The sequence below is a fragment of the Carassius carassius genome, chromosome 47, assembly GCF_963082965.1.
Source record: "Carassius carassius chromosome 47, fCarCar2.1, whole genome shotgun sequence".
Classification (NCBI taxonomy): domain Eukaryota; kingdom Metazoa; phylum Chordata; class Actinopteri; order Cypriniformes; family Cyprinidae; genus Carassius; species Carassius carassius.
The window spans coordinates 24,288,932-24,316,234 of record NC_081801.1 but is presented as its reverse complement, the minus strand read 5'-3'; the positions used below and the strand labels follow the sequence as shown (position 1 = coordinate 24,316,234).

The window sequence follows — 27,303 nt, the reverse complement described above, 5'->3', positions numbered from 1 at the left end:
CACAATGATGCAACCGAATTGTGTATTTCATGCTCCTTCTGAGCCGTTCATCGCCGTTGGCAGATATTGTGCAAGAACAATGACCCGATTTACTGCACTTCTGTTTGTTAAAATTCTCAAAAATATTTCTCAAAAATATTAATAATATCTAGAAAGTCACTGTCCACATGTGGTCCATAGTAGGGTTTCGTTTTCAACAAACTGTTGATCATCTTCAAAATATTATATAACATAATAAAAATTATATAACTGTTAAATCAAGTGCTTGTATAGGTTTTTGTTTGATAATAATAAGCATTAGTTAAATTTTTTTTTTTTTTTTATAAAAACCATGGCCAGCACAGGTATTTTTGAGTATGTGAGTAAATTCCTCTGGGTTCAATGAAAAGGTGTCATATGCACTTAACCATATCTGCTATTTATAGAGAGTCACTAGAATCATTGCTTTACAGCTCCAGTGTTTATGTAGAATTATTCTCGCAATTATAGAGATTATTAGTGGGTATAACTATTGTAATTGAAAGTTTATGATACAATAGCCTCGTAAATAAGCAGCTGGACGGGTAAAGAGTTTGTTTAGTGTTTGTGAAGATAGACAAGGGTATACCTTGTTTTACACTATTTACCCTAATTAACTATCTAGTGATTATTTTGTTAAATAGCACACATAAAAAAAGTAGCTAGAGCACACATAAAAAAAATAAGATCTTCAACTTCAACTAGGTCTGCAAGGAATCAGTGGTATCATTCGATGTTAACCAATTTAGCCTTTTTAATCAATCACAGGGTTTCCTCTTCCATCTGAATAATTTAGACACACATTCAGCTTGTATTTTTAAGTGTCAAGAATTATAACTTGTATTTGGACTTCCTAATAAAAAGTTCTCTTTGAACTTCATAACGAATTACATATGTAGGACATCATCCACATGTTTTTGTTACGGCGGTGAGAATATTTTTACAATATCCCCCCAATAAACTTTATGACCTCAGAGGCAGCTATCAGCAAGCTTGTGTTTACAATTCTCCTCTTACCAGAAATAGAGCAATGATAAAGAAAAATGGGACAATACAAGGTAACAAGACAGAGCTAAAGAATCATTAAAGCCTCTTTATTAAACAGAATACTTTCAAAGACACGTGCAATGCCGCTACATTTGTCTCGTATGGATAAAATTGTTAAATTTTCACTTTGAGGACTCACAATATATTGGTTTCGTACCTTGAATAATTTAGTGCCATCACTATGTCAATATTATTTAACAAAAGTTCAAGTTCATGATTTCACTTCAACTTCACGTGTTATCACAGTATTTAATTTTGCATATAAAAAAAATAGTTGTATATAAATGATATACACAGAGGTACATAGCAAAGCCCAGTTATTCTGCTCCTATATGCGTTAGCACATTAATGAAATGTGCCATCGTTTTAAGATAAGATAATTCACTCTGTGTCCGACAGAATATAAAGTCTATTTCTGAAGCATGGCCATGATGAGCTAAAGACTGATCACAGTATCTTCTCTAACCTAAATATACCGTTCACAAAGATGAAGATGGACATATGGACACTACACATCAAGTTCGCAGACAGATGCATATTGTTTGCTCAACAGTCCCTTCGCCTCGGCCTTTGGACGCCACACCCTGGCTTTGTTAACGTGGTCATAAAACAGGTCCTGCTGCAGCGGCGCTGTATAGAGGAGATATGTGCTGCCCGTCAAGCTGAGCTTCTCTGTCCCACCGATGATAAGAGAGTCCAGAGTGTGCTTGATAATGAAATAGCTCACAGTTTCTCAGCGTGCACTCGTCTCTTATCCAGCGATGCCGTTACACTGTGCAAACAGCACCAGCTCCTGTTCTAGTGCTGTCTATTCACTCACACGCTAGTCGTTGTTCTCCTGCGCTTCTCCATTTCGATGAAGTGCAGATAAAACACATCTGACATTTTCCTCAATGCTTTACACAGAGCAGTAGCACTCTGGGTGAAAATGGAAACACCTTCAATAAAGCTGACAAATCAATGCTGGACACAAACTGCTGTTTCTGATATCTGAGGGAAGACACAGTTGAACAGATATGAAAATGGATGGTTTCTCCATGGCAAGTCTGGAATGAATCGATTTGCCACGATAAAACATTTATTTTATTCATACAAATCACTTAAGAAGTACACTTTTTTTTTTAATTCACTTTCACAATCTCAAAACATATTAAAGTTTACAGTGATGAGCATAACACCAGCAGGAATAAAGTATTAGAATAAAGAAACCGACACGACCAGAGGAAAAACACAACGTTTTTCTCATCCATTTCAGAATGTTGCTGCATTATTTTTCAATGGACTACTTTTTATTTCAGTCTTTGTCACGGTTGCTCCATTCATGGTGAGTTGATTTGAAAGTACCCTGTGTGTAAAAGTGTAAAAGGGCTCTGTATAAACTTCAGTACTCTTCTTTGATAGTCATTGGCATGGATGGTGATACCAGGCCACCGCTGCTGCTGGTCACCATTGCAACATTGCCAGGCAGAGCTGATCCAGGGGGGGTCGGTGTGGTCGTGGATGCCGGCTGCGGCTGTTGCATTTTCTTTTTATTGACTTTCCTCTCTTTAGCACGCCGGTTCTGGAACCAGATCTTCACCTGTCAACAGCACGCTATATAAGTTAACTGAAAAACATTTTCATTTACATTTATTAAGGTAAAAGTTGCATATTTCATCTACACTGCATTACATACCACTGATCGCAATCAGCTTTAAAGATTACCTGGGGGGGGGGGGGGGGTCACAGTGAAGCCATATAAGAACCATTTTTGGTTCCCGAAAGAATCTTGGTGAACAGTTCTTAAAAGAACCATTTCTCCATTATTTGTGGAATGAAAGTGTACATTCTTAAAAATAAAACCTAATTTATTGACATCTGTGGTTCTGTGTTTCACATCCATGGAAACTTTCCATTCCACAAAGATTTTATAAAGGATCATAATGGAAAAAGGTTCTTTAGGGAACCCAAAACATCTTTTGGAACCCCTAGTGTCTCAAAGATGTTAAAGGTTCTTCGTGGAACCAAAGATGCCAATAAAGAACCTTTTTACAGCATGAACAACCAATTCTACATTAAAAAGGTTCTTCATGAAACCATAAATTCCAAAAAAGAACCTTTGTTTTTAAGAGTGCATTAAAGACTTTTAACATCCACGGAACCTTTCCATTCAACATAATTTTCTTTATAGTGGAAAACTTAAAATGTTCTTCATATTAAGAGAAACATTTTTTCTTTTTAAGAACTGTTGAATGAAATGTTTTTGGGGGAATTGTTTTGTGGCATCACTGCAAACTCCCCTTTTGGAACCTTTAGAGTAAAGATGAAAAATATGTTTTCTAAGAAATTGTGGACAGTATTAGAGCAGCTGACCTGTCTCTCTGACAGACTGAGTGCGGTCGCCAGTTCTGCCTTTCTTCTTATTGTGATGTAACGGCTGTAATGAAACTCTTTCTCCAGCTCCAGTCGCTGATGATCCGTGTACACTACCCGATATTTGTCTTTTGTTCTGGTTTTCCCCCCTAAAAGACAAAAGGCATAACAAAAAAAAAAAGATTAATTAAGAGTCGAGTCAATTTTAAACAAATCATTGTGAATCAGTGCTTTTGAGAAGTATTTTCTATACAACCCTTTCCTTTTCACGTGTAGATGAGTATTTCATCACATGACAGAAGAATAATTTTAGTGTACTTTATTATTTAGCAAAAAATAGTTTGGCATATTTAATGTAAATCTGGTCCCTTTAAATGCTATTTTCCCTTTTTTTCCACTGAAAAAAAAAGATATATATATATACTTTTTTTTTTTGTAAAGCTAACAATATGTATTTTGAGAACTGCTAAACAAATCAAACTGACTATGATTAATGATAATGTGATAGAAATAAAGAGTCATTTTTTTTAGTTAATGTCATTATGTATTTATCTTTTCTATTAAAAAGTAACTGTGTTTGCTCCCTTAATCAAGCCAATCGTCAAAAGCACACATATATTAAATACCAAGATGTCCATGTTATGAAGGTCTTTGGAATCGTGTCTCCATATTTCAAACTCGGTTTACCCTGTCAGCGGCAAGAGGGGACTTAAGTGGCCACAAGTTAAATATTAAAACATGAGCGGCACAGTTAGGACAGCGTCTGTCTAGGGCAACCGCCACAGAGGGAGGAACTCCAGATAATTAGGCTTCTCCACCACAGCATCTTCAGGCCATAATCTCTTGGTATCATTAACCCAGAAAAGCAACTCTCACAGTCCTCCATTTAAAAAGCCAGGTATTGAATCATGTTATATAAAATGCATCTGAGTAAAATAATAATGAGCTAATAAGACATCATTTTAGGCTTGGCTCCAGACTTTTTTCAATGAGAAAGTCTGGAGACTGAGTTGTATTTTAATGTGTGGTAATTAAAATTTAAGTCTTGAGGAATTGCATCAAGATTCTAATTTAATGGCATATGTATTTTTCATATGTATTAAGCCTATAAAGCTAAAGCTAAACTAAATTTGCAACAATTTCTCCAACTTGCATATTATGTCATGGTATGGCATTCATATGAGGAAGAACTCACAGTTAATTGTTTCTTCATGTTCCAGTCATAATATAAAGGCTCCTGAGCTGGGATAAAATACCTTATTAACAATATCAAACATCAAAGTTTATTATTATTAATTTATTTTTTACAGTAATTGCACTAATTACAAATATCATTGGTGGGTGTAAATATAAGGCCCAACTGTACATGTAAACATAATTTATTCTTATTTTTTTTGTAATTTTTTTTAAAATCAGTAATATTTAATTTAAGCTTTAACTGCGTGTTTGCTGACATTTCTTCCAAATCCTGTGAGCAAGGTGAGCTTTCATTCTGTTACACATTGTGTTGTTTTTATAAACAAAAACAAACAACAAACAAAAAGATCCTATGAATAATTAATCTTTTAAATTATCTCTTTTTTTATTTTTCTATATTTTTTCACTTTCTGCTGTTTTACTAGCTATTAAATGTTAATTGCACATGCGCATCCGTGTATTCAACAACTTCGCGGCATCCAGGCAAAAAAGAACAAAGAGTTACATCAAAGTAAAGAAACTCACACAAATCACTATATTAGCATGACAAACGCGTGAAACAGGAAAGTTTTCTTCCTAACTATTACGAGACCGGGATTAGCAGTAGTTTTCCCGAGGCATATACCTACAACACAGGCCTTTTTTTTCTTTCTTTTTTCTTTTTTGCGATTACGATAGTTATTACTCTCTATAATAATTATTAGATTATATTTTTCAAAATATAATAAACTTTTTTATTTTATTTTTTATTTTTATTTTTTACGTTTATAGAGGTTTAAAGTAAGGCACCTGAGTTTGGCGGCGGCGCGCTCCGACGCATCCAGTCGTAGGGGTTCCGTCTCTGTGAGTTGGGCGACAGCTGACCGACTGATGTGTTTATGGAGGATGGGAGAAGGCCGGACGCTTGAACAGATGAAAACTCTGGAGGACTGAAGCCCAGCTGACCAGTGCTCGAGGTCGAAGCTCCAGTTCCCGGCCCGTAAGGTGTCCATTCCTCTCGCGGAGGAGGGTACGCGGGATTCCAGGCTCCTGTCTGGCTGTGGTGAGGGTCGCTGGGAATTCCAGGGACGTGATGGTATCCTGTGAAGTCTGGATACTGAGGAGGTGTGGGGACAAAATTCTGAGGGTTCAGGTTTAGGCTTGAGTGTCTTACGGAATTCGGGTACATACTGGTGTCCTTCTCCAAGAGATAACTCACGTACATTTTCCCGCCTGATGACTCCAGTGCATACTATGCACCCAAACAGTTGATCTTGGCTCCTTAGACCCAGGTTTCCCTATAACCTGACGGCTCCTCTCCCTGGCCAGATTCTCTGAACCCTCAGCCTCGGTGGCTGCTAAAGGTTGCGTCGTTGACGTCACTTTTATGATCATGATAATCACCCTCCCACGGTATCGAAACCTTGTCTTGGTGATGTTCCAATTCACAGAGGCCCTCGATAGAATGCCATTCAGAATGTTTAGGCAACCTATGAAATTAGTGCAGGCCCACGTGCAAATGCAAAAATGCAATGCAATTTTGAAAAGACAACACGTGCAAATCTACAGTAGGCTATAATAAACGTTTTAAAAATTAAAATATGATTTAGTTCATTACTGGCGGACACACAGACACACACACACGTTTGTTTTTGTGAAAAGTGTGTTCATCCCATAGGTGTAATGGTTTTATTACTGTACAAACTGTATATTCTATGGCCCTTCACCAACCCTACACCTAACCCTCACAGGAAACTTTGTGTATTTTTACTTTCTCAAAAAAATAATAATAATAATAATAATTCTGTAATTTTACATAAAAATACAAGTCCAATAAATAAACGCTTATATAACCGTTTTGAAAAATGGGGACATGGGTCATGTCCTCACAAGTCACCCTCTCCTTGTAATACCTGTGTCATACCCATGTCATTATACAGAGTTGTGTCCTGTGTGTGTGTGTGTGGGGGGGGGGGGGGGGGTGTGTGTTATTTTACAATGAATTATGTATATCTATGTTTAAGGTAAATTCGGCTGTTGTTAAAATTATATTGTTTAAAAATGTCAGCGTGTTTGTTTAGATTTTACTTCAAGTTCAAGTTATTCTTAATTTTGTTTTCATGAGTTGTAATACATTTATTTTGATTAGTTCAGTGCTATTTTTGCATTTGTATTTTTTATTGGAAACATTGCAGGAGAAAATAATAATCAAGAACAACAATTCTTATGTGGCCTTACATTTTGCCATTTGTGCTATTATCATTTTACATATAAAAATAGCCCAAATGCATTTGTATAATATTTTATGATTTAATGACATGGACTGTAATACTGTGGCGTAATACAACGCAGTTTCAGTGTCACTGTATTTTTTATCTTATGATGGCAAACAAAACTACCAATTTTTTGCCTAATTTTTTCCAGAACATTATTCTTGCAATCGAAATAATTTTATATTAGTGAACATAACACACGACATTCGATTATCAGTTGGTTCAAAACAAAGAGCAATGTCTATGCGTAGGCTACAAGGCATAGATCGTGGTGGTAAAATAATAATTACAAATTCTACAGAGTATGCATGATTTAAACGTACATTTTTAGACAACACTGATTATATACAACTTTTTTATTTTATTTATTTATTTATTTTATATTGAACTGATGTGAACCGTGTTGAAATAGCTATGTGACGTCGTGAAGCTGATATTTTAAATTGTATACGTAATATGCACTGCTGATCAATAATATTTATGATTGATTGTGTTCATGTTGTAAAGACAAATAAGTGTGTGTTTGTGGGCTAATAATTTTATAATCGTATAGTAGCTTTTATTCCACTGTTCGGCTTGAAAACGGTGGCCTATTGATAAGATAACAACATGGAAGACACTTTATTACATTTTGAGTGGTTTACATATTTTTATTGTGTTTAACCTTTATTGATCTATATCTTAAGATGAGTTACTTAATATTACACACGATGTATCAAGCTCTTCATCAAGCTGTTCTTCAGGATTCAGTCATTTCTCTTTGCGGAGAGATATGAGTTTGTCCATATATTTGACTCATGCATTGCCAACTCTAAGATTGACATGCCATTTATGTTAATGTCACCATCTGAAAACCGTGCAAACACTTTACAGTCCATTAGGCACAGCAGTAAATAAACAGTTTCTCAGATCCAAAGTAAAAGACCTCGAGGAAACAGAATAATGCAATCGATTTTGGATCGGTTCGGAAGGAGAACAAGGTTTCAAAGCGACCTGAGAGGATTTAGATGTGTGGGGTTACATTTCACATCCAAGTGTGACTTCCTTGTGTTTGAAAAAAATAAAATAAAAAATAAATCTTCAGAGAATATTGTCATCGACGGACAGCTCTGATGTGATGGTTCATATGAATTACAAATCAAGCATATTAATATGAATAAGAATCTATTAACAAATATGACATTCAATGTTGATTACAATTATATAATTATTATTTATTTTTTGTACAGTGTAAATTGTGTATTTTCTACACCTGTGGAAGCTCAAAACGACCTAAACAGAGCTAAAGTAACGCTGATGATTGATAATAACTCGAGGAGAAAGCATGTCGTCGTTTAAACCACGAAGGGTAGTCAGGTAAAAACTGTACTGAATAAATGCATACAAATATTTTAATAAATGCATAATAATAAGTAAATTAACAGCATTATAAATAAACGCAAAATGAATGCAAACATGCCAAAAATGAAATAAATAAATAAATAAATAAATTAAAATTAAAAATAAATAAATAAAATAAACAGAATTCACTGATTTGTATTTAGTTCGCTTTTGTGTACATAATATATACAACTCTATAAACAATTTCCATAGCCCTATTTACATTTTATCACACACACACACACACACACACACACACACACTGTCCTTGTGGGGACTCTCTCTATTGTTTGTATACTGTACAAATCGTATTTTCTTACCATATTTCCTACCCCTCACAGAACATTTTCAGAATTTTTACATTCCTGATAAATAAATTTTCAGTTTTAAATTTCCTATATTCAGGATAGGATAACATACACACTCACACAAATGGATGAATGTTGGTAATCAAATATTTGCTATATATATTCCTTTTTTTCAGTACAATGGAAGTCAAAGGCTACCAGCAAATATTTGATTACCAACATTCATCCATTTGTGTGAGTGTGTGTTTGTGATATATATACACAAAGTACCGCCCCTCCCTACACGCAATGTAAGCAGTCTGCGTAGGGCACCAACTCCCAGAGGGGGCACCATCCCAGTTGCTCAAAAAAAACAACAACAACAACAAAAAAACCTTACGCCATTTCCCATCCGCGCTCGCGCCTCATGTTTGCGGCTGAATGTTCACAATTCATGGATGGACATCTATGCCCGGGTAAAGGACATCAGCAATCCGGCGCAGAGAAAAGAAAACCACAGAAAGCAAAAAAAAAAAAAAAAAAAAAAAAAAAAAAAAAATCTCAAGTTTAGGGACATCTAGTTTACAGAAGCTGCAGGTAGCTTATGAGAATTTTACTAAAGAGACCTAGATGGCATAGTGCAAGTGAAATGTTTGTGAGTGCTAGAGTAATCACTTTTAAAGCACTGTTACGAATTCTTATGTATAGATTTATCTGCCTGCTAAATGATTAAAAAAATGAGATTATTGTGGGTCTATCAAATATAAGGGCTAGTACTACACGGTATCAGTCATAGCTGTGGAGACATTGGTATTGTTGCATTTTGTAACTTTTTATTGTGTGGGTTGTATATGTTGTCCTATTGTCTTGGTTGTTGTGTGTTTGTTTTTTTAATTTGGACCTTGAGTCTGTAATAAAAGATTGATTGATTGATAAAAACAACAGTAATTGTTCATCTAGGTGTCAGCTAATGCACAATTGAATTGAATGTTTGATATTTATTAAAATAAACTGTAAATCATATGTAAATTATGTTACTTTCTCACATGGGCTCAAACGCAAATGTGAAGCTCAATAGCATTTGAGGAGAAAGACTTGCAGACATAAAAACAACTGTAATGTGTTCATTTAGGTGTCAGCTACAATGCACACCTTATACATTTTTAATATATATTAAAATAAATTATAAATCATTTAGGTAAAAACTAGGCCCGTTAATCACTTTTAGGCACATTCCTGTGAAAGTTTTTTTTTTTTTTTTTTTTTCAGGTTCCCTTATGAAAATGACCCATGGTTTTAACAATAACACCACAAATCATCGTTCTTGTAGCCATGGTAACTGCAAATTAACCATAGTTTTGTTACTTTAAATAATAATTTACAAAGAAGTATTAATTTACTGTAATATTTTGTTGTTGTTGTTGCTATAAAAACAGACCTAAGCCATCAATAGCTTTTAAAATGACTTAAAATGCATTATGTAAAAAAACAATGAGGCAATAATGATTGGTTAATAATAACACTGTTAAAATACATAATGCAGGCAAATACAAAATAAACAATTTATGTAAGCTATTACAAATGCCTGCAAAGGGAGCCGAATGCCATGTGATTGCTGCTGTTACACTTACAGGACAATCACATCCTTGTTTAGGCTACTGACCAAACATTTATGTATATAACATAAATGTCGACAGCTACAATTGAAATTTGTAAATAATACAATTTATTCATTAACATTTTTATTTGATTAAAGTTCTATTTTCACCCCTCTAGTAGGTTTTTTTTTTTCGTCATCATATTTGAGGAAGGGGGGCACAACAATACAATCCTGCTTAGGCAGCGGCCCTGTGTGTGTGTGTGTGTGTGTGTGTGTTTGTGTTTATTTATTTATATATATATATATTATAGAAATCAATGGGGACCAGAAACTGTGACCCCTCATTTCAAGCTGTAACAGAAATGACATTAAAGTATTATTTAGTACTTTAGGACATATTTAGAAGAGAAGTCATTATGAATTTCTGTACCGAACTCTTACTTAAGTGGGTCAAAAAGCACTCTAGTTCCTCTAACTGCCTTTAATATAATTCAACTATAATACATTTTCATTTAATTGTAAACAGCATGCAGTTAAGGGTCTGAAAACATTGCATTTTGTTCATTTAAAGTGTAATGACAATTAAAAGTAATGCATTACAATATTGCGTTACTCCCTAAAAAAGTAACTAATTACATTACTTAGTTACTTTTTATGGAAAGTAATGTGCTACGTTACTTTCTTGTTACTTTTTAAATATGAGCAGGACTTGATTGTTTTTAATATAAGAAGTTCTATTTCTAGCAAATATAGAAGCCCTTTCACACCAAAAAGTGTAATGAATAAACCTCAGGCTGAAGGAAAAGTAAATTCACGTCTGTACAGTAGAACACAGGAGAAGATTCAACACTCTGCAGCAATATAAAACATTGATTAGTTTATCCAACGTCATTCTCGCTTATTAGTATGGTTGAACTGGATCATCAAAGGTCAGCAGCAAAGACACTAGTTAATAAAATGGGATTAGATAATTATTATAATTATTATATAATAACAATAATTGCAGGTTTGCATCAGTTTGCATTTCACTGTTTGAATTCATTTTGATGAATACTAAACCCATTTTTTTTTTTTTTGTGAGTGGGATGAATTAATTAGCATTAACATTTAGTCTAGAACTACATCATGTTCACACAGTGCACACAACGCCTCTGTACTTCAGATTTCCCCCAATATGGGGACAGGAGACTCACCAGTCAATAAATAGGAAAACAAAGTAACTGGTGTTACTTTTTTGAAAAAGTAACTCAGATATTTTCTTGTAAATTAAAAAGTAATGTGTTACTCTACTAGTTACTTGAAAAAAAGTAAAATCTGATTAAGTTACGTGTAATGCTTTACCCCAACACTGGTAATAATAAGTCTATTTAAAGGTATGAAAAAATGTTTGTCTTTTTCACAAGGGGGCAGTACTACTATCTAGATATCTCAAAGCACTGAATACCCAATGAGGTCATCAGATACATCCTCCATATTTCTGTGTAAAAACAATGAGGCATATTTCAAAATCATATATTTCATTATATATATATATATATATATATATATATAAAACATAAAATATGAACACAACTGCACAAATTATTTTTCCATCACCACTGAATTTTAAACTGTAACGGCGAAAGAATCGGAACAGTCATTTCTGTCTATTGTCCATCACCAATCATTTGATGAAAATAAGGAGGAGCACATTAGCACTTCTCGTGTTCCTCCATTCAACAAAGAGAGGTTGTTTGCTCGTCCCTGATTTGTCTCATGCTTCCACAGAATGCATTTGTGGGCAGAGGTTGGTTTGTGGAGAGCTTTGAACGGTCATACAGTTCCAACATGAGGTCCTTAAATGGTATTTGACCTGACCCCAAGAAGACCGTATCATCCATCCACCAATGCCAGTGCTATTGGGCATTTGTTAAGAAATATCCAATGAGCTTGAACAAACAGCTTGTACTTGTAATATAGAGTTGAAATGTAATGACGTCCTGCGCTGGTCTCTTCGTGGTCTCCTGGTGCTCAGCAGCAAGCCATATGAATTTTACATTACAGTCAAATAGGATGCAAAAACAGTTGAAACATAAGAGGTCTGCAGGTGCTCAAACCATTGTTAATAACTGTAATTAACCATTGTAATAGTTTCACAGTTCATATCATTTCACCAAATGTTGCAACATTGCATTAACTTGACGTTTTATTTGCTCAAAAGAAATAAAAGACAATCAAACTGCTGTAAACAGAATTTGTCAGTACAACTGTAGTATAATAATACATGCAGTTTTATAAGCTCACACAAATATTGGTATTTTTCGACTTGTTATATATACCACACAACTATCAACCTCGGTTTAATTCTTTCCCCGCTAGCACTTTTTTAAAAAGTTGCAATCCACCGCCAGCGATTTTGATGATTTTCACTAAAAGCCTCCAGTATATTTTGCTGTATGAATATTTGAATATGCAATACATAAAAAAAATCTGTTTTAATCTAGCTTAAAGCATTCTTTTTTTTTATCAACACTTGAATATTGGTAGGTTTGCATATTGCATATTTTTGAGCAAAAGGGTGAGGAAATCACATTTTTATCAAAAACTACATCAGGATAATATTCAGTATGATTATCAAAGAATAAATCCAGTAAATCGCTTCCATCATCACCTCCAAAGCTTGCACAGTCATATACCACTTCCTGGATCAACATTTTACTCTGTAACATTATGCAGTTTTCATTTATATGCTGTCTATTGCTGATGTGCATCTGTTTACATGAGAGAGCGCTTGTTTCTCCGTCCTCGTCGTGTGTTTCTGTTCGGGAGGTTTTGTACTCGTTCAGAAGATGTGTAATAGCACCCCCCAGTGTATAACAGTGAAAACACGGAAAGCCGTAAAACAGCAGAAGAATCTTATATTTGTTTTGACATAATCTTTAAATTAAGCTTCTTGAAGAACGATTGTACTTTGCAGAGCCTACATTTCTTTCTTTTGCGATTCTTTCCTCTCTTGTAATAAATTCCATCCCAGTTTTCCTGCTTTTCGTCGTCGTTCACCCAAGGTCTCCATGCACCGCCATTCAAACTGGGGTTAGCGCGGGCATCATCTGGCGGGTAGCGAACAGGTATTGCAGTGCGATTGTAAAACACTAGCCGTGCTAGCAGTTCCTTGACGACGTCAGGCCTGTGCGCTGCAAGGTCATGCCGTTCATAAGGGTCGCCTGTAACATTGAAGAGCCAAACTGATTGTCTTTTTATTTCAATCTGTCGCTCCAGGTGCCACCAGCTGCTAGGGAAGTTTGTAAGGATCTGGGGCGGCACCCAATCCCCATGGCCAGGGTCACCCGTCAAAAGCTTCCAGTCGCCCACTCTGATGGATGCTTGCACGGTGGTGTCCCACAATCCATAGCCGTCCTTCAACGAGCCCTGACTCCGCCTATAAAGAGGGTCGATGTTGTGCAGAATTTCCATTCGTGGGGATTCCTTTCCTTCACTAATGGTAGGCCAAACATCAAACCCGTCTAAGCCCTGATGCTGCGACACATTGCCCCCAGCAAGTCTAACTAGAGTTGGATACCAGTCAGTGATGTGTATAAGGGCTCTGCTGACCCTTCTTCGATGGCGTATCAAGGGACTGTGCACGAAACCCACCCCTCTAATGCCACCTTCCCAATATGTCCCCTTGCACCCTCGTAGAGGCCAGTTACTGCCCCCTGTTAATGGCTGGGCTCCATTGTCAGTGGAGAAGATGACGATGCTATTATGGTAGAAGCCATACTTTCGCAGCGCGTAAGTTATGTTTCGGACTGCCTCGTCAACGATAGAAACCATGGCTGCGTATTTCCTGCGGGGGACATTGCCCATGCGGCGGTATGGGTAGATGTACTCTTTGGGTGGCTTTAGAGGTGTATGCACCGCCTGAAGGGAAAGGAAGATAAAAAGAGGCTGACTGGTTGAGTCGTGTGTTGCTAAGATTTTGCGCACTCTTTGGGTGTAGAGGTGAGTTGAGTACTTCCCCGCTTTCCCCCATGCCACTGACTCACCTTCGTGGAGGTCAAAGCCACACAATGACTTGCCGTCACATGAGCCATATGTATAATAGTCTACGCTGCCGGTCAATGAACCGAAGTAGCTCTGAAATCCCCGACGTGTGGGCAAACAGTCTTTCCGATAGAAGCCCAAATGCCACTTCCCCACCATGTGAGTGGAGTAACCGACTTCCTGTAAGCGTTGAGGGAGTGTGACCACATCCAGAGGGAGGCAGCTGGGTTGACGTGGTCTGATGATGGAGTGCTGGAGGCCAGTGTGAATTTGATATCTAAAGAAATCATAAATAAATTCCCAGTGCTTAGACACAGAGGACAAAAAATGAATTGAAACAATAAGGTCTTGCTTACACCTGTTATGAACTCAAAACTGACTCAATACTTTCTGTATAAACATCCTAAGATCCTAAGGGGCCATTCACACATCTTTGCAACTAAAAATGAGAGATGTAGCACTCAGGAATAGCGCAGAATGCCTCCTTTGCCATGTTGCAGTAAAATAAAACAGTTGCCATGCAACTTGTTACTGTGTACAAAAGCTTGCAACACTTGCCCCAGTCTTAGGGGTCTTCTGATTGGCTTCTGAGTGTTTACATAGAAAAACAATGTATAATACGCATATTATACATTGTAATGAAAAAACGTGCTCTGTGTGAACGACCCCTTATGTTGCACAATTGATCAGAGAATATTATTGTTATCAAATACAATAAGTGTTAGATCAACATCCATTTTTGACCTATTCCCCTTTATTTGTCACAGTTCCATTGGAAATCAATCCCTGATGTCTTGGAAAACAGCAAAGGACTAAAGCTTTTCCAGGAACATAGAGCTTTAAAAAAATGACAACAAATGTCCAATCAAAACACATACATGCACAAGATTTCACGCATCATCATAGATTTTGATGTGAGAGGACAACAAGGCCTTTTTCATTAGACTAGAGGATGTGTTATTATAGATTATGGACTCATATTTTAGCCTGAATCAATGATTTAAAGTTAAAACACCTTAATGGATTAGTTTCAGCTTTTGGCTTCACGAGATGTTAACTGATGGATTGGATTACTTTTGGATAATGTAATCAGCTGTTTGGACTCTCATTCTGATGGCACCCATTCACTGCAGACGATCCACTGGTGAGAAAGTGATGGAATGCTACATTTCTCCAACTATGTTGAAGAAACAAACTCATCTACATCTTGGATGGCCTGAGTGGGAGTGAACTTTAAGCAAATTTTCATTTTTGGGTGAGCTATGCTGACCGCTTGTTTTAGGGTCATAAATCAATTGACCTATATCTTCCAGATCTCATATATATATATATATATATATATATATATATATATATATATACTCCCTACGTTACAGCTCAGATTTGATATCAAAAACTGTTTTTTAAATAGTTTTTGCTATCAGTTATGTTTATTAGGGTTTTATTTTATCTCATGTTGTTTAATTGCATTGTTGTGTCATGATTGCGTTTATACATATAGCCTACACACCATCTGTATATTAGCATTTATCTCAGCTTGTGGAAAGCTATTTTTGAAAAACTTTTGACACTGCATATCGTGCGAAGGCAGAGAGGTGAATGACCTGCCTGTGATGAGCTGGCTGCGGGACGGGGTGCACAGCGGCTGGACATAGTAGTTCTCCAGGCGCACTCCTTGTGAAGCCAGCTTATCCAGCGTCGGGCTGCGGATGTGTCTGTTGTGATATCCGATGTCATTGAAACCCTGGTCATCTGTCAGTATGAAGATGATATGTGGGGGTCGTTTGGGTCCTAAAGGCGCAGCTTGTTCAACCCGAAAGCGCTCGGCGTCTTCTCTGCTCGACCTCGCGTCACTGCAAGACGCAGAAGTTTGTGGACTGAGGATGAGGAGTCCGAAGAGCACGAATAATGCCATATACTTCAAAAGCAGTGGCAACTCTATGAGCGTGCTCATCAGCTTCGGGCTATTAATCTTCTCTTTCTTGCTGTCAGCGCGACGTGGCGATGAAGATCTGCTGCTACTGCTGGGTTGCGTCGCCAAACCCCCCCCCCCCCCAATGGTATGTTCCCCTACTGACCAACAAATGGGTCATATTGTGCAATTCACCCACAAAAAAAAAATCGGCGTTTTTAAACAAGCCTGTAATTCGTTTATTTCGTAACACATAATAGGCAACAATGAAAAAACAAACAACAACAAAAAAAAACATGTTTTCTATATTAAAACCACGACTCCTCCTTTCTTTTTCTACAGTCCAACCCCATCATGACGAAGGCGGTAAGAACTGAATAGTCGATCGTCTATCTCTCAAAGCCTCTTGAGATTTGAAACAATGTTCAGAGTGTGATTTCATCGTTGTGCATATTTATGGCTTTTCTTCCCTTGTATGTGCAGGCCGCATATATCAGTCATTTAAAGGAACCGTTCACCCAAAATGCGATTTCTATCATTTACTCATTCTCAAATTGTTCCAAACCTCTACGAGTTTCTTTCTTCAGTCGAGCACAAAAGAATATATTGACAATTACAAAAAAATATTACTATCTGAACAGTTGGCGGTAGCCATTAACTTCCTTTTTTCATACTATGGAAGTCAGTGGTTACTGTAGGCCTAATTGCACATTTAAATACTGAGAATGAATAATTAACATTTTACTATTAGGAAAATTGCACGCAATTATGCATAATTTACTGTTATTACTGTGTAACTACATGTGACATGCAACAAGGACACTAAAATCAAGTGTTACCAAAGAACTGGTGTAGGGTTTGTAACAACAGAGTAATGTACAAAAACCATAACGGGAAACATACTTCTGCATTAAAACAGATCATTGTCATGTTTTATTATTATTGTTACACTTCTCTTTGTTTTGTGAAATATATCAGTGAATCCCAAACTTTTGTCCTTGAAACCTCACATATAACCATACAGTGGCCCTTTAGATCAAAATACATATTCGCAGTCTCCAAGAAATTTGATGATACAAAATTTCATGTGGAATGGGAAAAGCATTAAATTAAGCAAGATGTGCCTGGGACATGTCCTGATTGTTAATTACCTAATTCATATATATATATATATATATATATATATATATATATATATTAGCACCCCCCAAAAAACTGAAATTAAAACTGGGACTGGGAAGACAGTAAAACAGATTGGATTGATCTTGAATGCAAGTTGTATACTTTACTACTCTCATTTAAGTATTATGTACGAATGCTGGTAAATCTCACAAATGCTGCTCATTAAAAACAGAATGCAAGACAAATAGTGTAACTTGACGGGATTTTCATGTCACATCAAGGAGTGTTATAATCTTATGGGAAATAAATGCTATATTAAACCTTTTAGAGTACGAATCTATACTTCTAAAATATTGTTAACACCCATGTTATGTCTGGGACCCTAAATATGGATTTGATCGTGCTGTTGTATATGCCTAAGGCCAGGCTAGCATTAGCAATGAGCAATAAATTATCTTTTCTGATTACTGGAAATCTCTATATTGGGTATATTGGCAATCTACACACTTACCTCCACAGAAGCACGCACATAAAAACACTTTAGAATCTTTAGAACACATTTATTTTCAGTTGGGGTAACAAATAACATGTACATTATTTTACATCAGGACGCTTACTTAGGGCTTTGCATTTACTACTGATTCAAGAGCTTTGGCCACTTGATCGACGTTCATGTTGTCCAGTGAAACACTGCGCTCTTTGCCAAAACCTGAGGCACAGAGATGCATCATTATGTATATGTGGTCGTTTGTATGAATAATGCTTTTGTATTGTTTTCTGGAATATTTTCCTACCGTATCGTGCCCAGAGCGTGGGCTGAACTCCAGAGCACTCTCGGATCAGGATGGGCAACTCCGGGTTTGCCTCCTTTAACGTCACATAATGCTGCTCAATAAAATCTCTAAAATAAGAACAACAAATAATAATTACAAAGACATAATTAAGAAGATGACTCAGAACTAGTTTCACATTGAACAAAAAAATAAAAATAACAATGGTCGCAATTGATCAATTTGAATAATTTCTAATATAATGATATGGGGCTCAATTTCTTTTTATCATCAATGTTTAAAACAGTTTTTACTCCTTAATATTTCTGTGGAAAATGTGATAGATTACCATTTATGAGTCTTTTTTTAAAAAAAAAAATAATATTTTTTTTTTTTTGTTTATAAAAAAATTCACAAAAATGTATCCTTTTTCAAGAATTTCAAATGGGGGGAAAATCATTATGATATAAAGGTTTTTCTCAAATACTCGTTAGACTCAATTGTTGCCCAAGAAATTATTATGAGCAAAATCTCTAGTATATTCCCATTTATATTCAAAATTTTTCAGCACTCCAGCGTTATTATAAACATGAAATTATCCAGACATGGCTTCCTGTTTCTCAGAAATATAAAGAGGAGGGAAAACAAAGGCCAAATTCCCTTTATCATCCATTACAACTAGAAAAACCAAAGAATATATTTCTGATGTGCAGCAAAAGATAATTGAGCTTCACAAATTAGTGAAGTGGCTTTAAGAAAAGAGCTAGAGCAGTGAAAATTCCCATTTCCACCATCAGGGCAATAATTAAGAATTTCCAATTAACATAAAATGTTTATAAACTGCCTGGAAGAGGACACGTGTCTATTGTGCGGTGAGAAGGAAAGTTTGAGTGGCTAAAGAGACTCTCCAAGGATCACAGCTGGAGAATTGCAGGAAACGGTTGAGTCTCGGGTTCAGAAAACCTTTAAAAAATTGTCAAACAGAACCTACATCACCACATGTTGTTTGGGAGGGTTTAAAAAAAAATCCAAAAACAAACTAAAGCATATTCAGTTATAAGACACGACTGGAACTTCAAATGGGACTGGCTTCTATGGTCAGATGAAACTAAAAATGAGTTTTTTTAGGAGCAAACACTCAAGATGGGTTTGCTGAACACAGAGATAAAAAGTACAATAAAATATACAGCTGTATTTTTGATGTTGTGGGCCTATATTTCTGCTGGAGGTCCTCGACATCTACATAGCATCATGGATTCTGTCAAATGCCAACAGATAAAAAATCCGTAAGTGACTGACTTAGAAATCTTATAATGGGCTATGTTTGAATCTTACAACCGTTCAATAATTCAAACACAAACCTCAAAAACAACACAGAAATGGGTCACTGAGCTCAAAACCAAGCTTCTGCTATGGCCATTCCAGTCCTCTGACCTGAACCCTGTAGAAAATGAATGTGGTAAACTGAAGAGAAGAAGCACCAACATGGAGCTGGGAATCTAAAGGGTCTGGAGAGATTCTGGAAGAAGGAATGGAATTGTGGCCAATGTGTATTAGAGAAAAACATTTATTTCATAATGATATTTCCTCCCCATTTTAAATTCTTATTATCCAATGAAAGGATATTTTTTTTGTGAATTTTTTAAATAAAAAATCAAAAGGATTAACAATGCAGATTAATTTTCACAGCCTTCTTTGATCATATTTACCAAGGGTGCCAATATTTTTGGCCATGACTATATATATTATACTTGTTATATTTATACTTAGTATATCAAAATTGGACTGAAAGATTAATGTTCAGGGGATAATCAGTTGTTGTATATATACAAACATCTGATTATTTATTGAACATTTATCTTTCATTCTGTCAACTTGTCCGTGATGTTTATTTAATGATTGAAATAATAAATAATGATTTAATTAGCCTCTTGAAGTTTACTGTTAATTATCTGTAGGAACCCTGTACTCTGAATTAACAGCGAGTGTGTCTCGTGCAGTTTTCAGTCACGCGGGCTGTCAGTCAGTATCTATAACGTGCATAAACATTACTGCAAGTGATTCAAGCAGCTTCTACAGAGGACAACCACACTCTCTACAAAACATCCACCCGTGAAGGGCGCCAGTACTGCACCTGGTTCCCTGACTGCCAGCTGATTTCTGGCATAAATGCAGGCGGACCTCACGCAGATGTTTGGACAGATTTGAGCCGATCCCACGAACCACCGCCGCCGCCGCCATCACTGTCACCTTCACGAACGGAAGTCTTCTTCTTCCGTTGTTTGTCGGCTGCTGGCAAACCGATGTCTACATTACCCCACCTACCGACTGGACTGTATAAGTTCCTGATTCTTTTTTTCTTTTTTTTTCTTTTATTAACCAAAAAACAGAAATATACAATAATAAACATTAATTTACATAATAATGCACAGAAATAAAACATACCAGAGTGTACAAACCATTGATTGATTCATCAAAAAACTGAAAATTCTTTAAAAATATGACAAGTCTTCCTTGCTTTTTTATTTATAATGTTCTCCAAACTGGTGCAGTAGTCCTTTGTCTCCTGAAGAAAGTGAATAAAATTTGGCTTGGATCCTGACCATTTCTTCTTGTGTATATGAAATTTTCCCAAAATAATAAACAGTTGTACAAATTATTGTAAAATTATTATTATTATTATTGTTATTTTCATTGGAATAATACATACATATATCAAAATTATTTAATTTAAATATAACAGTTGTTTTCCTTCTAATGAAATTTGCCACATCCACCCAAAAAATTGTTGTGTATATACAATTACAAAACAGATGGACAATAGATTATTTTTCCATTGAGCAAAAATCACATAAATAATCAATCTCTAACTTAAATCTCTCTAACACACTTTTAACTGGATATATACCATGTCAAATTTTAAATGTAACCTCTTTTACTTTATTATTTAAACAGTATGCTTCAAAAACACACCAAGCTTTTTTCCAGTTTATATTCCCAAATACATTGGTCCACAACAAGCTTTTATGAGTAGCTGTTTCACCAGTTATAATATTCCTAATATGTTTATTTGTACACCTATGTTTCGAAATATCAATATTTCCTATAAATATGCTGCCTTTAACAAATATTGCTTCAGAAATCACTTCCACAAGCTCTTACAAAATGTATAACTTGTTGAGGTATGGCATCAAATACAACAACATACTCTTTTGGCGTTATTGGAAACCCAAATTTTTCCAAGAATTCACTATAAGATAATAAATTACCATTTGAATTTAAGAGTTAAGTGTCTAATTAACACAATATTATTTTCATACCAACTATTATAGAAGAGAGATCTATTTTTATATTGAATGCACCTATTATTCCAAATAATGTATTTATTTGGGGAAAAATTATGCTTAAACACCAGCATCCAGGCCAATAAAGCTCGTTTATGAAATTTGGCCAATTTGACAGGTAGTTTTTCAATTTTAAAATCACATCTCAAAAGAAGATCTATGCCGCTCACCATATCAAACACATGTTTTGGAAAAGTATACCACCAGTGTTGGGGTAGTTACTCAAAAAATGTAATTAGTTACTAGTTACTAGTTACTTCTGTAAATTGTAATGAGATTACTTTACTAGTTACTGCATTTGAAAAGTAACTTCACTATTTATTACTTTACTTTACTTTTTATTTTTCTCAACTCCTTTTTAATGGTTACATTTAATTGTATTCATCAAAAAGCATGTCTAATTCATTTAATTCATAACACATACATTTTCACAGCAATTTATTAAAAGTTTAACAAAAATAATAATAAATGTTCAGGGCCCTATGAAATGTTTTATTTTTTCTTCAGCATATGTTTTTTTTTAGCATGTGTAATTATTTAAATGCATAAAAACAACTTCATTTATAATTTTTTTCTTAAAATAGCCTTATGAAATGTTTTTTTCCCCTCAGAAATTCTGTTGTGTATTTACATTTTTCTGGTTATCAAATGAAGGCATAAAACAAAACAAATTTAGATTTTATTTGAAAGATAAATTGCATTTCTTTTTTCTTCTTCTGAGAAATATATTTTCAATCTGAGTATGAACAATAAACACAAACTATGCAGCATATAGTAAAAACAATTGCACAAATTGTCTTCAACAATACATTGCAATAACAGTGCAAATGATTCACAAACTACACACAAAATGAGTGAAAAATATTCAGAGTGCAACAGAAAAAAATAGTGCAACTATCTTTATGAACTGTATAATTATATAATGATTTACTTAGTATACATAATATGCATATTATAAATGATCGATTCGTTGGCTGTAATCTGTGTCAGAATCGATTTTACTGGGACATCGCCTAACGACCCAAGACATAAATCCCAGTACTTTATCAGATATGTGTTTCTGTCACAGTGTCTGGGTTGTGTTCCCTGGGTTTCCACTAGGTGTCCTCAGTTCCCACGGTGTTTATCATATTATCACTTCCTGTCTCCTTATTTGGTCACCTTCCTCCTTGTTTAGTTTATTGATTGTTCCCCACCTGTCTCCTGTTTCCCCATTATCCTTTTGTGTATTTATACCTGGTCTGTCTGAGTCTTAGTCACGGAGTCCTTGTTTAATGTGATGTTAATTCATGTCCGTCATCTAGTAGTGCCCTTGCCTTCGACCCGGGGCTCGTGTGGGATGGATCAGAGCCATCGTCTCACCATGGCGGACGGAGAGGGAGAGGAAGCGCACGTCCGCCACGGTGGCGCCACTGCCCATGATTGCCGCGAGTCCAGCGCCACGGTGCAAAATGGCCGCCAGCTCAGCGCCAACGCCCAAGAAGGCCGCAGACTCATTCTTGGATTATTTCGCTACGCTGTCCAAGATCCTAGAGATTCACAAGACGGTTAACGTCATGGCTGCAGAGCCAGCGCCTCAGCACAAGATGGCCGCCAGCCCAGAGCCACAGCACAAGATGGCTGCCAGCCCAGAGCCAGCACAAGATGGCTGCCAGCCCAGAGCCACAGCACAAGATGGCCACCAGCCCAGCGCCACAGCACAAGATGGCCGACTCAACGCCTGAGTCTCCAGACAAGGTGTCACCGACTCGCCATCATAGAGGGCGGAGGAGGAGGAGACAGGCGTCACCCATTCCTCAAAGCCCAGAGGACGTTCCCGAGGCGGTGCCCGATGCTGTTCCGGAGGCCGAGGCAGTGCCCGATGCTGTTCCGGAGACCGATGCTGTTCCGGAGGCCGAGGCGGTGCCCGATGCCGAGGCGGAGCCCGATGGTGTTCCGGAGGCCGAGGCGGTGCCCGATGGTGTTCCGGAGGCCGAGGCAGTGCCCGATGGTGTTCCGGAGGCCGAGGCGGTGCCCGATGCTGTTCCGGAGGCCGAGGCGGTGCCCGATGGTGTTCCGGAGGCCGAGGCGGTGCCCGATGCTGTTCCGGAGGCCGAGGCGGTGCCCGATGCTGTTCCGGAGGCCGAGACGGTGCCCGATGCTGTTCCGGAGGCCGAGGCGGTGCTCGATGCCGAGGCGGTGCCCGATGCTGTTCCGGAGGCCGAGGCGGTGCCCGATGCCGAGGCGGTGCCCGATGCTGTTCCGGAGGCCGAGGCGGTGCCCGATGCTGTTCCGGAGGCCGAGGCGGTGCCCGATGCCGAGGCGGTGCCCGAGGCCGCTCCCGATGCGATGCCCGAGACCGGTCTAGAGTCATGGCTAGTTCCTGTTGACCTTCCAGAGTCGAGTCAGGTGCCAGTGGACCCTCCAGAGTCGAGTCAGGTGCCAGTGGACCCTCCAGAGTCGAGTCAGGTGCCAGTGGACCCTCCAGAGTCGAGTCAGGTGCCAGTGGACCCTCCAGAGTCGAGTCAGGTGCCAGTGGACCCTCCAGAGTCGAGTCAGGTGCCAGTAAACGCTGATCCTCCAGAGTCGAGTCAGGTGCCAGTAAACGCTGATCCTCCAGAGTCGAGTCAGGTGCCAGTCACCGCTGATCCTCCAGAGTCGAGTCAGGTGCCAGTCACCGCTGATCCTCCAGAGTCGAGTCAGGTGCCAGTCCCGGCTGATCCTCCAGAGTCGAGTCAGGTGCCAGTCCCGGCTGATCCTCCAGAGTCGAGTCAGGTGCCAGTCACCGCTGATCCTCCAGAGTCGAGTCAGGTGCCAGTCACCGCTGATCCTCCAGAGTCAGGGCTAGGTACCATGGACTTTCCAGAGTCAGGTCAAGTCACTGGGTGGCCTTCTGCTCCGCCCTGTTGGACTCCGGCATCAACCACAGGGGCGTGGTGGTCATCCGCTCCGCCCTGGGGGGCTTCCGCTCTGACCACACGGACGTGGTGGTCTTCCGCTCCGCCCTGGGGGGCGCTTGCCCTGACCACACGGTTGTGGTGGTCTTCCGCTCCGCCCTGGAGGACTCTGGCCTTGACCACAAGGGTGTGGTGGTCTTCTGCTCCGCCCCGGGGGGCTTCATGTTGTTTTTTCCTTTTGTTTTTGTGTTAATGTCTGTCCCTGTTCCTTTCTGTTAGTCTGGCCCTCCGTCCCTCCCCCTGAACCTCCTCTGGTCCTCCTCCCTCCTGGTCTTTCTGTGTTGTGTTTACATTCTGGTGCCTGTTCCCCATGTTTTTCTTTTCTGTCCCTCCCCCTGAGCCTCCACCTGTCCGCCTCCCTCCTGGTCTCCGTTTTGTGTCTGTCTTGGAGCGTCTAGGAGCCGCTCCGTAGAAGGGGGGTACTGTCACAGTGTCTGGGTTGTGTTCCCTGGGTTTCCACTAGGTGTCCTCAGTTCCCACGGTGTTTATCATATTATCACTTCCTGTCTCCTTATTTGGTCACCTTCCTCCTTTAGTTTATTGATTGTTCCCCACCTGTCTCCTGTTTCCCCATTATCCTTTTGTGTATTTATACCTGGTCTGTCTGAGTCTTAGTCACGGAGTCCTTGTTTAATGTGATGTTAATTCATGTCCGTCATCTAGTCGTGCCCTTGCCTTGTGTTCATGTTTTGTTTATGTTTTGGATTTGGATATTCTGGTTTTGACCCTGCCTGGACTGTTTACCCCTTCGGATTACCCTTTAATAAATATCATACCCGCACTTGGATCTCTCTGTGTTTCTTGTATCACCACACGTGACAGTTTCATCCTTGTTTTTGTTTTGTTTTATGTCAAAGTACTCTGTCGAGTGTTTTTTGTGCTTTTTCTGAGAGTTTTCTCATGCAAATGTGTTATTGTGTGTTTGTATTCATGCACTCACGACAGACTTTACTTTCACTTTGTTTTCGTTCATTTTCCAAAGCAATAGGCTATGTTAAGTAGTAGTTCAAAAGACTACTTATTGGTTTAATATGGGAGAGTTTGAGCCAATCTGCGCACGGGGGTGGGACTAAGCGTCAACAATCATTTCTGTTTGGCTCAGAGGAACGAAAGCATTGGTTTCTTCTGACGAATCAATGTTGTCAAAATGCGATGACGTAATCACATACACTACGGCGCCTCTGAATATCCATAATGAGTCTTTAAGGGTTAAGCGCTAAGATCAATCGTTATCGGGAAACCCCAGCCAGAACTCTACACACAGGCAAACACGGCATGTGTAACGCAGGAAAGCGCGTTCCTATAGTTTAGTAAAGTAGTGTAGTTACCAATATTATTAGTGTAATGCGTTACTTTATTTCGTTACCCCAAAAAGTAATATAGTTACTGTAATCCGTTACTTTGTAACTCGTTACCCCCAACACTGTATACCACATACTATTCTTTTCTTTCATGAATTTAATTAACCAATGAATCTTGAATGTATTGTTTAAAGTGTCAAAACTAAGCACAGATAATCCACCTCTGCTCTTTGGTTTACATAGAATTTCTTTTCTCAAATAATGGCATCTATTTTTCCATAAATTAAATAACATTTTGCCTAATTCTTTACATACATTAGATGGCATATCTAAAGCTAAAGACACGTAAACAGATCGTGATATCCCTTCTGCTTTGGATAGTAAGACCCTACCATTCAGAGATAAATCTCTTTGAAGCCAAATATTCAATCTAGTCTTCGTTTTGTCAATTATTGACTTGAAATTGAGCACACTACATTCACGCTTATCTTTATGTATAATAACTCGTAAATATGTGACTGTATGTTTAATAGGAATATTATGTAATTCTGTTAAGTTACATTCTTTAAGTGGAAACAGCACTGATTTATTTATATTAATTTTAAGACCTGATACTGAGGAAAATTCTTTAATACAATTAATTGCTTTTATTATTTCTAAATCATTTTTAAGAAAAATAGTAGTATCATCAGCCAATTGACACAATTTAAATGGTCTCAGTCCAGAGTCGAGTCAGGTGCCAGTCACCGCTGATCCTCCAGAGTCGAGTCAGGTGCCAGTCACCGCTGATCCTCCAGAGTCGAGTCAGGTGCCAGTCCCGGCTGATCCTCCAGAGTCGAGTCAGGTGCCAGTCCCGGCTGATCCTCCAGAGTCGAGTCAGGTGCCAGTCCCGGCTGATCCTCCAGAGTCGAGTCAGGTGCCAGTCACCGCTGATCCTCCAGAGTCGAGTCAGGTGCCAGTCACCGCTGATCCTCCAGAGTCAGGGCTAGGTACCATGGACTTTCCAGAGTCAGGTCAAGTCACTGGGTGGCCTTCTGCTCCGCCCTGTTGGACTCCGGCATCAACCACAGGGGCGTGGTGGTCATCCGCTCCGCCCTGGGGGGCTTCCGCTCTGACCACACGGACGTGGTGGTCTTCCGCTCCGCCCTGGGGGGCGCTTGCCCTGACCACACGGTTGTGGTGGTCTTCCGCTCCGCCCTGGAGGACTCTGGCCTTGACCACAAGGGTGTGGTGGTCTTCTGCTCCGCCCCGGGGGGCTTCATGTTGTTTTTTCCTTTTGTTTTTGTGTTAATGTCTGTCCCTGTTCCTTTCTGTTAGTCTGGCCCTCCGTCCCTCCCCCTGAACCTCCTCTGGTCCTCCTCCCTCCTGGTCTTTCTGTGTTGTGTTTACATTCTGGTGCCTGTTCCCCATGTTTTTCTTTTCTGTCCCTCCCCCTGAGCCTCCACCTGTCCGCCTCCCTCCTGGTCTCCGTTTTGTGTCTGTCTTGGAGCGTCTGGGAGCCGCTCCGTAGAAGGGGGGTACTGTCACAGTGTCTGGGTTGTGTTCCCTGGGTTTCCACTAGGTGTCCTCAGTTCCCACGGTGTTTATCATATTATCACTTCCTGTCTCCTTATTTGGTCACCTTCCTCCTTTAGTTTATTGATTGTTCCCCACCTGTCTCCTGTTTCCCCATTATCCTTTTGTGTATTTATACCTGGTCTGTCTGAGTCTTAGTCACGGAGTCCTTGTTTAATGTGATGTTAATTCATGTCCGTCATCTAGT

The 27,303-nt window shown here is 38.5% G+C and overlaps 3 protein-coding genes across 3 annotated transcripts; all 3 read right to left on the bottom strand.

Annotated features, from left to right (window-relative positions):
- Nucleotides 1-1,111: 1,111 nt before the first annotated feature.
- cdx1b (caudal type homeobox 1 b) lies at nucleotides 1,112-5,940 on the bottom strand. Its single transcript, XM_059542132.1, has 3 exons — nucleotides 5,404-5,940; nucleotides 3,418-3,566; nucleotides 1,112-2,644 (listed from the first exon to the last, which is right to left on the bottom strand). The coding sequence occupies exons 1-3, from the start codon at nucleotides 5,816-5,818 to the stop codon at nucleotides 2,447-2,449; spliced, it is 762 nt and encodes a 253-aa protein (XP_059398115.1). The 5' UTR covers nucleotides 5,819-5,940; the 3' UTR covers nucleotides 1,112-2,446.
- Nucleotides 5,941-13,019: 7,079 nt separating this feature from the next.
- Nucleotides 13,020-16,877, bottom strand: arsib (arylsulfatase family, member Ib). Its single transcript, XM_059542527.1, has 2 exons — nucleotides 15,761-16,877; nucleotides 13,020-14,433 (listed from the first exon to the last, which is right to left on the bottom strand). Exons 1-2 carry the CDS (start codon nucleotides 16,108-16,110, stop codon nucleotides 13,029-13,031), a joined length of 1,755 nt encoding a protein of 584 aa, XP_059398510.1. The 5' UTR covers nucleotides 16,111-16,877; the 3' UTR covers nucleotides 13,020-13,028.
- Nucleotides 16,878-17,735: 858 nt separating this feature from the next.
- Nucleotides 17,736-20,252, bottom strand: ndufa2 (NADH:ubiquinone oxidoreductase subunit A2). The gene is made up of 3 exons (XM_059542107.1): nucleotides 20,095-20,252; nucleotides 17,985-18,091; nucleotides 17,736-17,899 (listed from the first exon to the last, which is right to left on the bottom strand). Exons 1-3 carry the CDS (start codon nucleotides 20,199-20,201, stop codon nucleotides 17,808-17,810), a joined length of 306 nt encoding a protein of 101 aa, XP_059398090.1. The 5' UTR covers nucleotides 20,202-20,252; the 3' UTR covers nucleotides 17,736-17,807.
- Between the last annotated feature and the right edge of the window lie 7,051 nt (nucleotides 20,253-27,303).